We start from the raw sequence: 12,888 nt of genomic DNA, 5'->3' as shown, positions 1-12,888 counted from the left end.
ATGATGTATATGGGAGGCCTTGGCAGATGGGGGGTCACCCCACAAAGCTTACGAAGTGTGGTTATCCTTTCTCGTGGGGAAACACTTAAAGGTGGAGGAAGTAAATATATCTTCATGTCTTGTATCATGGTGTGTTTATCTCATCTAGAGTTCGAGGATGCAGTTTTGATGGAGGTGGTCAGTGGAGGGACTGTATTTTAATTTTATGGGTCTGGTCAGACATTTCACTGAGCCTTTGGAGAAAGCCAGTGCAAGGTGGTCTTATAGAAGTCTCTCGGCCATTTCGTCTCTGACCTCAACTTTCAACCATCAGATAGAGCAATTATTTCCTTATTGACTTATGAATTATTAGTTTCACATCATTTAAAGCTGAATTCTTATTTGTGAAACATCACATTTTTGCAACCCAGCTACAAATATTGTGCTTAAATCATATTTTATTTTATTTTAAAAAAATTTTTTTTTTCAACGTTTATTTATTTTTGGGACAGAGAGAGACAGAGCATGAACGGGGGAGGGGCAGAGAGAGAGGGAGACACAGAATCGGAAACAGGCTCCAGGCTCTGAGCAGTCAGCACAGAGCCCGACGCGGGGCTCGAACTCACGGACCGCGAGATCGTGACCTGGCTGAAGTCGGACGCTCAACCGACTGCGCCACCCAGGCGCCCCTTAAATCATATTTTATTTGTGTCTTCCTAATTCTTCCTGCTGGGGGATTCCTTTTACCATTTGGCCAGAATTTACTGTGTCTTATTATCCTTCCCCAGACAATTTTGCCCCTTTGATATTTCCTTGCATGGATAAGAGCCCATTTTTTTTTTTTTAATTTTTTTTTTTCCAACGTTTATTTATTTTTGGGACAGAGAGAGACAGAGCATGAACGGGGGAGGGGCAGAGAGAGAGGGAGACACAGAATCGGAAACAGGCTCCAGGCTCTGAGCCATCAGCCCAGAGCCTGACGCGGGGCTCGAACTCACGGACCGCGAGATCGTGACCTGGATAAGAGCCCATTTTGAATGGGTCGTAACACCAGTCTTTCAGAGGTTGCTTTTTTTGTTAATCTCTGGTGAGTTGAAGTTAGAAGGATATCTGTGTCAATCTGTGTACTCCCCCCGTTTCCCAAAAGGAAAGACATTTATTGTCACAACAAATATAGCCATCAGTATTCTTTTCAGTTCACTCCCTGCCTCCTTGGTCCTGCCAGGGCCTATGGGTAATCAACCCAGGGCCTTTTGCTGTGAGAGTATCACAGTTCGGAAATGGTTTGAGGAGCATCATAAGGTTCACCTGCCAAAAGTCTTTCCGTAAACACTCCCCTTGCCCTCCCACAGGTCTGCTTGGTGTTTTACCAATAATGCCCGCCTCGAAGAAGTGGTTTTGTCTTTGGGGGGGCACCCAGAAGCTAGTGCTCGTTAGCTCTGGCATTCCGCTGTCTAGAACCATCTTGGGTTCAAGCATATGGGTTCTAGAACAGCAGGATTTCTAAATTTATTTTGTTTATGGGACTTTATGAGAAAGGTCTTTTCCTTTTGAATTCTGGTGGTGTTTCTTACTGTGAACATAAAGTGATTTGGACCATAGTGGTGACATTGGGATGGGTTTAACAGTTCCTATACATGGTTGGTGTCACAGTCTATAAATTCCTTGATGACAGCTCTGATACCTTATATATAATTGTATCATATGCCTGGAACATAGTAAGCATTCTAAATTCTCATTAAAAGAATAACAAGGGGCACCTGGGTGGCTCAGTCTTGATCTCGGCTCAGGTCATGATCTCCCCTGCTTGCACTCTCCCCCCAAAATAAACACTAAAAAAAAAAAAAAAGAATAACAAGAAATTTAGTAAAGGGGATAAGAAATCCAGGAATAAAGAAATAGCAATGTAGATGTCAGGGTAGCCTGTGCAGTGCTGTTAAAAAGTCTTTTAAATCACATTCAGAGATCAGTGGGTTTTCTAACTGTTCCATAACTAGATACGAACTTTGGAGGAAATCACACAGATAAGACTTTTCTATGGTCAGGCGGGCAGCTAAGTGATGAGGTTATTCTTGACTAGTGTATATAGCCCTTTGGGCTGCAATTAAGTTTTGCTTCATATGTTCATGCCCGTATCTTAATAAGCCATTAGATATTTAAAACTTTCAAGAGGAATAGCGAAATAATAAGATTAAAGACAATATTATAGAAATGAATTTGGGGGTGCCTGGGTGGCTCAGTTGGTTAAGTATCCGGCTTCAGCTCAGGTCATGATCTCGCCGTTCGTGAGTTTGAGCCCCACCTTGGGCTCTGTGCTGACAGCTCAGAGCCTGGAGCCTGCTTTGGGTTTTGTGACTCCTTCTCTTTCTGCCCCTCCCCCACTCATTCTTTTTTCTCTCTCTCTCAAAAATAAACATTGAAAATATTTTTTAAAAAATGAACTTGTCACACAAACACAAAAGCCGTTTCATTTTTCCATGTATGTTTTTAGGTGTCTATGTACTTTATGTAGTTGTAGTAACAACATATATTTTTTTGTTGTTCTTTTCAGCTAACATGATGATTTCCCATGAAATCATTAGATTTTAATTCTGCACGCATGTTACAGGCTGTAAGACCTGGCATGTTAGCACCTGTCTAGAAATTGTGCCAACATATTTCACGGGCCATGGGCGAGTAAGGATGACTTTCCTAGGGCAGCACATTAAATATCATTTGACTACTTTTTTCAGCAGTGTACTTTTGGGAATCTAGTTTAATTTTGTGGCTAATCAGAGAGAAGATTCTCTGTTGTACTGGTGGAGGTTGTGTGTGTGGGGATGATTTTTTGTGTTTCTATTTTCTGAACATATCATTAAAAACTAGAAAATAAATACTTGTAGTTTGGAAGATCTTTTCTGTTGTTCAGGGTCCTTTTATAGAGAACGAAAAAAATGTTACTAAGTGATGTGTTCATGAAGTAGCTCTGTTAGTAGAACTTGAAATTCTTTTAGAATTTAGTTTCGAGATAATCTAAGTTACATATTTCAAAATGGGACTGTGTATATGAATTATGTCTTTGAACCTTCTCCAACTTTTTTTCCCTGTGTGACCTTGAGTACGACGTCTAACCGTAACTGTAAAAAGTAGGAATAAAAATATTTGAGGCTGAATACGATTTGATGATGAGCAGGGCCACTGTGAAGGTCGGGGAGAAATTTAAGAATTGGTGTTGGACTCATTTGCACAACAGCGATTTCAGTGTAGGATAAATTGTCAACAGGCCCTATTCTTATGAGCCAGTGTAGGAACCCGGATGCCGACTGTTGAGCAAGCACTTCTTGGCCACATTGGCTTCCAAGTATGCTTAGTTTACTTGGGCTCAGGTATACTCAGGTAGTAGCCAATTTTGCAGCACAGGGAGGCCCTGTCCAGACCGGATTTCTTTTCTACAGAGCCTGGCCCTGTGTCCAGTTGGTTCTCTCTTAAATTGAGACAGATCCTCAGTCTTTTTTCAGTTAGCTGCCTTGAATGCTGAGAGTAAAAAACTTCTGTTAGTCCACATGCCCTGAGTCAATTCTAAATCAAAAAATAGACTTTTATACTAGTGTGTATATGTGGTGGGGGGGGGGGGGAGGAGGGAATTATAAGATCTCTTTTTTTACCCCTGGTTGAGGTTGTTTCTATTAAAGATAGGGTGTGAGTGGAAGAGATAGACGGGTAACAGAGGGAGTACACAGTACAAAATATTGGTAACCTAGTCAAGCAAACTTAGACTCGATACTGACAGAACAGCCGAGACTAAGCCCATTGGAACTAGTCCAGTTTGAGAGCATCTTACTTGTTACATTCATTAAAAGGATAACTCAAAAACTGGGGGTTGGTGTAAAATTACTGTTTTTATTTTTCGGTGAGTGGGCGTTAAATGAACTGTTTTTCAGGAAATCGTGGGGAAAAAATAGCCACACGCTTTTAGCTAGTTAGTCGCTCCTGAATCGATGAGAATCATCATTTTGTTAATTTCATCAACATGTTCATTTCTTTCAGCTCCATGTTCATGCATGTCTTTTAACCCGGAAACAAGAAGACTGTCCATAGGTCTAGACAATGGTACAATCTCAGTAAGTACACATAAATAAGATTTCCAGTTGAAATACTTCCCTTCTTGTGGAGTGCGTATATATGTATTGTGATGAGAGTTATTTGTTAGTTTTTTGCAAATTAACAAATTAATGTTCTTGCGAAGTGAAGTGGAAAGTGCAGCGCGGCAGATTACGGCAAGGTGTAGGGAGAGTCCGTGTGAGTCTCAGTTGGAACGTTGACAAGGTTGAGCTTGCCTTCCCGTGGACACAGTGGCTAGAATAGGAGCTTTATGAGGCCAGTGAATGAACTACATGAATCTGTGTGCTAGTGACAGCAGCCTGTGATACTCACGGCTTTGATCAGATGGTTAATCATGGTGTCATATGCTTCCTCAGACAAGTGACAGCACAAGGGAAATGTCTTCTTAGACCTGCATGTCTGATCTTTGATACTTGATGTTTTTCTCCTTGCTCTCTTCTTTTGCTCCCTCTTGTCTTAACTCCCTCTAGTGTGTGAATGGAGTTCTGTCAACTGTATAAATTTGTAAAGAAGGCACAGAATCTACATTAGGCTGTAGGGTAGATTGAGATAAATATTAGACTCTTTTATTATAGAGCTTGAGGGAGCTGAAGTGATTAGGGATTGGAATTTCAGGCTTTACTACTTACTTTATCATCTTTTTATATGTTTAGTTTCAGCTAGTGTATTAACTAAGTGTAACAAGACTGATCTGGTAAACTCTCCAGTTTGGTAAATTACCCAGTATTTCCTTCAGTCCCAGCAAGAGAGGCTCTGCTTTAGGACCTGTGAATTAGAGGAGCCTATTCTGGCCACATTTCCCCATAGGATGAAGGACCTGAGGGATCAAGGGTGTGTGTTCAGCTTATGCCCTCACTCCACCCACCCCCATGTTCTGAGTACCCACACTGGCATTTTCCTGACCCCAGACAGCTTAGAGCTTGTACTATATTGTAAAACTTCAAGGAGTCTAAAAATTCTGAATTCGTTCCTGTACCTCCAGGTGGTTTAAGGTATATTTGTCAAGATTGGAGGAAGAGACCATATTTTATTTAATAGTTTAACTTGATACATAACTTTTAAATATTTAGACATATGGAATGTGGGTTTCCATCTGTAATCTTAACCTGATTCTTACAAGGGGTCTGAAGAGGTGGGCCTGAAATTTTCCATTTGGTCTTCGTCAGAACATTTGTTCGGTGACCTGTATGGAAATTTTAGCAATATTGTTAAACATAAAGCTTCCTGTTGACAAATATTTTACGGAATTTCTATCATATCCAATGCATTTGCTAGGTCTGTAAACTGTTCTGTAGGAGGACAGAAGAGAAGTGCATGCTACAGAACTTCGTCTGCTTTAAGGAGAGTTATTTTTAAAAAGTGGGGTATGTGGGGGATAAATTTATTTTTAAAAGATGAAGTGGGGGGTAACTGGATTGTTCAGTGAACTGAAGTGTTCACTACAAAGGAAATCTGCAAAGAGGAGCTCAGATCTATATATTGTCCAACAGTTCATGGACTAGTGTATGTAACACTCACTGTCCATGAAGACGGACATGTATATAACATATGGGTGAGTCTTTGCATTGTTTGAAATCCGTGTAGGTGGCTAATGGGTGCCGATAAATTTGGCTTTGAAGGCAAGAAAGGTGAGCAAAGTAAGTTATGGAGAGTTCTGGCTATTTATCGTATATAAGAGGCGAGACCACCTCAGCCATTATTCCTTTAGTAAATGAAACTGCCAGTGAAGCAGAACATAAATCAGGGGCCAGACTGGGCTGCCTCTGTAGGTGTGTCAGTACGGCGTGGAGATAACCAAACCTTACCGTACCCCGATCTTCTAGAAAAGATGGAGGACCCAGCTAGTATGACATCATTTCCTTAAAAGTGCCTGTTTTATGCTTTTGAAGAGGAGGAGTTGTCTACCCTACCTATTCTCATCGGCAGAACCGTGAAGAGCTGAGTTAGGGAAAGGCACATGGAGAGAAGGGATTGTTTCAGGTCATGACAATAACAGCTTCTTCACTGAAAATACTTACACAGAGTCTCAGCTGCATAATAGTTTACCTTCTGGACATGAGAAATCCTATGCAGAGACTATACATTCTCTGTTTCCTGAATATAGCAAATAAGTTTTTTAAAAATATTGGTTAACTTATTATTATTATTATTATTATTATTATTATTGGTTAACTTATTTTAAAACAAAGGAGGAAATCAGAAAGCATACCCTTGTTTGTCTTTATTTTACTGGGTAAAAAAGATTCAAGAGGCAGTTAACCTTATGTAACTGAGTGAATTAGAAATGGAGTAGAGACAGGGGCGCCTGGGTGGCTCCGTCGGTTAAGCGGCCGACTTCGGCTCAGGTCATGATCTCGTGGTCTGTGAGTTCGAGCCCCGCGTCGGGCTCTGTGCTGACAGCTCAGAGCCTGGAGCCTATTTCAGATTCTGTGTCTCCCTCTCTCTGACCCTCCCCTGTTCATGCTCTGTCTCTCCCTGGGTCAAAAATAAATAAAACGTTAAAAAAAAAAAATTAAAAAAAAAAAAAGAAATGGAGTAGAGACAATGGAGACCATTCTTTCAGACATTTGTCCACAAAGGGAAGGAGAGGGAGGGTGAGCCTGCAACAAGATGAGACATTAGACAGCAGCCGGAGGGGCCTGAACGACTAGGAGAATTTAGCTTTGGTGAAGAGTGAGGAAGCTGTCGAGAGAGAGCAGAAGGCAGACACAGTTGGGAGATACAGGAGAGGAAGGGCCATTTCGACTTCTCATGAGGTAGCAGGTTACATCACCAACTGAGAGAAGCAAGGATGGTTGAGGGTGTGTTTCCATGTCTGTCCATTTTGCTCTTGCTAATCTTACAACCCGGACCCCCCTTTCTGCCATCTTGGTCTACAGAGTCCCAGTTATCTCTCAGTGCCTCGTTCCAGTGTCCTCTTTTCCTTTTTTGGTTTTGTTTTGTTTTGACGGATGGTTCCTAAGCCCCACCAAGTGAAATTAATCGCACACATTACTCAGCAGGTTAGCTATATCGTAGTGCTCTTTTCACCTTGTTTTATAAAAGTTTTAAAGTCTGTCTTCTCCGTTAAAGTGTTGAGTGTTGAGGACTTGGCCTGTCTTTTATTCCTCTCCCGTCCCAGAGGCTCTCGGTATGGTTCCTTGTACAAATTAGGGACTCGATGAATAATTTGTTAAATAAGTTGTTGACTAGCGTACAAACATTATTTAATATAGCTGGCTGTAATAAGTACCTGCTTAAAGTCTGAGGTACTTTATTTGTATAATTCTGTTGCTTTCAAAATATTTGTTGCAACGGAATTTCCTTCTGCAGGGGAAAATGTTATGCCGATAGTTTAATTCATCTTGAGTTTTCAGAAATGTCATCTGTTTTAATGTCAAAAGAAGTCAGTCATATTGTGCAAACCGCTTTAAGTGCTGAAGTAGGACTTTGAAATTTTTCATTACAGTGCCTCAAGTATTCTAGCCGACCCACAAATAAATTTTAATATCAATAATGTGTGAAAGAATTATGCTCGATTCTAACCTGTGGCTCCTAGTCTCAAAAAGCTTATTTGGTTGGGAAAAAATGAAGAGTGAAGGTATGGAATAAGTAACAGAATAAAAAAAAAAAACCAAAAACAGCCCAGCAGTGGGACACCAGTGAGTGTGATGTTGTGAGGATAGTGAGGTCAGGAGAGGGTGGGAGGTAATGGTCCAGGTCAGCTCTGTGGAGACTGGATGTGAGCTGGGTTTAGGAACTGGGCTAGGATTTCATTGTCTGAAGATCGGAAGGTAAGGTACTTCAGGCAAGGTGAATGGCATAGGAGGCAAAAACATGGCAGTAAGAGAGGGCAGGGAATGTTTGGACAGAAGTGACCCAGTCTGAGGAGTGGAGTATAAGGTATACAAGGTGGATAGGGTTTGGTCGTGAAGGCCCTGGCTCAGGGTGGGTGGTTAAATTATGAAGACGCTGGAACCCTAACGGGGAAGCTCTCCCTCCAGCACCACTGGAAGACTCTCTAAGGTATTCAGAGAGGATAGCGGCTGAGGAAACATCCACGCAGAAATGAAAGGTCTTCCTTGAGCTGATGCTCACCGACCCTACTGAATAATGGCTGTAGTCATAGCCAAGTATATATGCCAGTTTGGGGAAATACATATACTATCTGCTTCAGCCGGAGTTTTTATTGAAATCTTGCCAGATAAATGCGTACTTATTGAAGGTTGTTTGTTTGTTTGTTTGTTTGTTTGTTTTTGGACAAAGCCCCTAAATGATAAATCTCTGTTCTCTGAAGAGTGTTTTCATATATGTGTTTATGGTAAGTTTCGGATGAGAAGAAAAGATTGATCTGTATAACGAGTAGCATTCAAGATAGTGATTATTGTACAAAAAACACGATACCGACCACGTATGGATTTGTTGCTGTTGTTTTGGTAGTTCTTGTGGTTATGATGTTCCCGTAGTACGTATTACTGCTAGTTCCCATGGTTGCTCGAGGGAATGAAAAGGGAAAGAGAACCCAACACGAATGGAGCATCCACTGTGTCCCAGGCACTCCGCCTTCCATACGTCGCCTCATCCCAGTAGCACAGTAATCGGAGGGGGGACGCTCCTCAGATAAGGACACCGAGGCCTGGAGAGTTCAGACGCCTTCTCCAGCTTACTTAGCCAGGAAGCAGCGCTCAGCAGAGCTGGGAACTGTGTGTGCCTGTGAAGCCTGGGCTTTCTCCTCATCCCACACCGCTGCCCCGGAGCCACTTCTGTGTCCATAAAGAATTCCTGCTGAAGGCTTTCCCAGTTCTTCCCCAGTAGGCGACTGTATTTCCATTTCCTGAGTGCCCTTGGGCATGTTGTCTCATTTGTTGGTGAGACTGTGTCCTTCACTAGACTGTGAACTGCCTGAAGTCAGAGCCCACGTCAGCTTCAGTCTGTGTCCTCACAGAGTTGCTAGACCACTGTAAAATGTCGCTTTGTAAAATGTCGAATGAAGGAAGAAAGGCATTTCGATTTAGGTCATCAGGATGCTAACACCAAAGCCGGCCACGTAACCAGCAAGGTAAATTGGTCTCAACGGCTGACACAGTGCGAGCGAATCCTCTTTACATGACTACTTGGGGCGTATAGAAGAATTTGATGTCCATACTCTGCTTCTTGAAGTTCGTAAACAGAGATGCAATAAGCAAACCACTAAGAAACCTAAGCAGACACATAACATGTTCTTGACAGTTTGTGAGCCCCCAAAAATGTGCTGTTCATAAATCTGGCATTGCCTCATTTTTCCACCAAGATTAGGGCCCTGTTGAACTTTTGGGATTGTTGAAGGAGATGCCTTCTCACATCATTTCCTATTATTTACAGACTCCTATCCTACCGATTAAATTAACAGCTTTACAAGAGCATTGCTCTGTGGTCACCAGTATTTATTCCCTAGATGGTATATTCTGAAACTGCTTCACATGGTGTGTGGTGTAGGGCTTGGCAGAATCTCATAGATAGGGAATCTGGATAACAGGTCACAGTAATCACTGAAGCAAGGAGTCTTGTTGCCACAGGGAAGCAAAAAGTGTCCCCTTCCAGAAGGCCAGTAGCTTCAAGGGAGAGGAATGTAGTTTCTGCGAGAGAGGATATTACTTTTTTCAAATAAAAGGAGCAATTACCTTTTTGAAAGTGTAATACTTGGCATCCACTGGAAGGAAACCGAAGAGTCATCAGAGCTGTTTTTGTCATCTGAAACCAGGATCTTGAACTCCCCAAGTTCAGTTTTACCACTTTCAGATGGTCTGAGGTGTGGTAGCACCTTACTAGTCCTCGTGTATTTGCCATGAGAGCAAGAGGAGTCATTACCAGTTGCGGGGTATCAGTACCTGGTGTTTTACTTTCCTAAGGCTGTTCTAACAACAGAATTTATTTTCTCACAGTTCTAGAGACAAAAGGTCCACCATCAAGGTGTTGACAGGGCTTCTTCTGGAGGTTCGAGGAGAGAATCCTTTTTTGTTTTTCCCTAGTTTCTGGTGGTTGCTGGAAATCCTCACTGTTCCTTGGGTCATAGATGTGTCACTGCAATCCCTGCCTCCATCTTCACGTCCCCTTCCTCTGTGTCTCTGTATTTACATGTGTCCTTCTTATAAGGACACCAGTCATTGGATTAAGAGCTCACCCGAATCCCGTATGATCTCATCTTAACTAATTACATCTGCAAAGACCTTTGTTCCAAGTAAGGTCACATTCTGAGGTTCTAGGTGGCCATGAATTTGGGGAAGACACTGTTCAACTCAAGATACCTGATGAGATTGTATGTACAGTATTTCTCTAACGGTGTTCTAACAGTTGATTAGGAAACAGTTCTGTAGATTTGCAATATGATGCCTTCAGGAAGAGGCATCCAAAGATATTAAAAGAAGATGATTCAAAATCCCCTTGGAGGAGATAAGAAAATATTAGAATTGAAAGGGACCTTCATTCTTCTACATCTCATGCCACCCTCCCCTAGATTAAGTGACATATTGATAGGTCACATGTTAAGATAGTGGTCGCAGAGCTAGGGTTTCCCTGATTCTGGACAGGTTTTTTTCTCATGATACCAGGCTAATTTTTTTTTTTTTTCATACAACTAAGAAAGACCAAGGAATTGCTCTAGGATGGTCATTAATGAATTGGGAGATTGTGTTATTTCACGCATCTGGCCACTGCTAAAAAGATGAGGAAAAAAAAAAAAGAATTTGAGCCTTTAATGTAATGAGATATTTTGGATGAGTTGTTTATTACTGTGGGTTGTAATGAGCCTACGGGGATCAAACCCAAAAGGTGAGGTCATGTTCTACAGTGATGACAGGTAGCCTATGAATAAAATATTTCAGCTGTACCCAAGTGGAGTATACAGTTGGGCCACTCCTGCCGGGGAGATCCTGGTGCCTTCCAAGTTTTGTACTTACAGAGTTAACTTTTTTCCTGCTTAGCTTGAAGGAAGAGTCCTGGGGTGCTGACATTCCAGTTCCTTAGTATGTATTCGTACAGTATAATTCACTGAAGATGGTTTTGTCAAAGAATCTACTTACTGTTGTTGTGGGAGTTACTATGTTGTCAGTATTTGTGTGGATCACAGACCTTCTTAGAATGTCTCAAGGACCAGCTTCTCTCCTCCAGTTATGTCACTGTACTTGTAATCCTATCATCTTTTGTCCAGTGCCTGTGTTATCGCAAAACTTTGTCAAGTGGTAGTGACTGCAGATGACAAGAGCATTCTTGGCCCCAAGATCTTTTGTGGCCTCTCCATTGCGATAACAAATTTCTGAAGGTCTCCTTGGTTCCACCTTGAAACTGATCCTGTAGCGTGGATATCTGTAAGAACACCCAGATTGCCCTGTATTTTAAATCGGGTACTGAGGAGCCCCAGTAAGAGTACATGGTAGATTGAAATCATTTTACACTATCTCCAGGAGTTATCTGCCACAAAGGATGGCCTTACGAGGACATTGTATTACTATTTCAGAGGGTGGTCATCTTCTTATATCGGCCACATCAAGGGGTATATCTGTGTTTCAGAAAGGCAATGGCTAGGAATTGATGAGCGTAATGCATTCCAAGTAACTTTCTGTTAGTCTTCTGTCTCAATAACCTCTCCCTCCTCCCTGGATCCTTCTCACTGGTTTTTAAACACACTTAAGGTTTGCTTTTGTTTGTCTGTCCATTTGTTTTTAATGAAAAACATAGACATAGACATCACAGCTCTCTTCCCTGTTCACCAAATGTTCTGTCTCTCTTCTCTCCTTATAATCACACTTCTCACAAGAGTTGTCTGTTGTGCCTTCCTGCATTTCCTCATTTCCCCTCTCCACTCAGACCCCTACAGTCTGGCTGTCAGATTCATCATGTTACCCAAACAACTCTGGCAATGGTTAGAAAAGATCTCGTGGATCTATCCAACGGACAATTAAAAAAAAAATGTTTTTTTCAAATTTATTTGTTGACGTGAGAGAGAGAGAATCCCAAGCAAGCTCCGCGCTGACAGCACAGAGCCCGACCTGGGGCTCGAACTCATGAACTGTGAGATCATGACCTGAGCCGAAACCAAGAGATGGATGCTTAACCAACTGAGCCACCCAGGCGCCCCTGTCCAGCTGACATTTTTAAGTCGTCATCATGTCTGACCTGCCTGCAGCAGTTCGCCCTGCTGTTTCTTCCTGAAGTAGTCTCCGTGTACATCCACAGCAGCACTTTCCTGGTTTTCCTCCTACTTTCTGTTTTGTCTCTGTTCTCATCCTAGGATGTCCTCTGGCCAGCTTTGGTTCAGTGTTGCTTCTAGGCTCTCATTTCTTCCCTCTCTGGGATGCCTTGCCTATGTCATGGCATCGTTTGCTACCCATGTGACAATAACTCTCAACCTTTTTATCTCTGTTCCGACCTTTTGTCTGACATTCCCACTCCTTCATATTTCCTATTGAATATCTCAAAGGAACCTCCAATTCACCGGGTCCAAAATCGGACTCCTGTGCCTCCATACATATCTGGTCTTTCTCAGCATTCCCTGTGTCTGTGAGTGTAACCACTGTCCACTCGGTTGTGTGAGCCAGGTCTCTTTGGAGTCATCCTCCCTCCTCTTTGCTTGACTCTCACTTGACTCTGCCCAGTCCATCACTTACTGGTTTTTACCTCCTAAATACCTCTCAGCTTCCACTACATCATCACCATCATTGTTATCAACCCTCCCCCACCCCATCACCCTGCTTATCTCGCCTCTTTGGACCCCCCAGTTGACCTCCTCACTGATCATCCCATGTCCGTTCTACCTCCTCCAGTCTGTTTTCCATATTGGACCTAGAAAAATCT

At 42.3% G+C, this 12,888-nt stretch overlaps 1 protein-coding gene across 2 annotated transcripts in view; it reads left to right on the top strand.

The window, feature by feature from the left end:
* WDFY2 (WD repeat and FYVE domain containing 2) overlaps positions 1–12,888 on the top strand; it is a 177,317-nt gene that overhangs the window by 83,380 nt on the left and 81,049 nt on the right. For both annotated transcript variants that reach the window (XM_030309887.2, XM_030309903.1), the window contains exon 3: positions 4,006–4,079. In XM_030309887.2, coding sequence (XP_030165747.1) covers positions 4,006–4,079 — 74 coding nt within the window. The remainder of the gene's footprint in view (positions 1–4,005; positions 4,080–12,888) is intronic.

Source organism: Lynx canadensis, chromosome A1 (assembly GCF_007474595.2).
Source record: "Lynx canadensis isolate LIC74 chromosome A1, mLynCan4.pri.v2, whole genome shotgun sequence".
NCBI classification, from domain to species: domain Eukaryota; kingdom Metazoa; phylum Chordata; class Mammalia; order Carnivora; family Felidae; genus Lynx; species Lynx canadensis.
The sequence above is the reverse complement of the archived record's forward strand: the minus strand, read 5'-3'. Positions and strand labels throughout refer to the sequence as shown.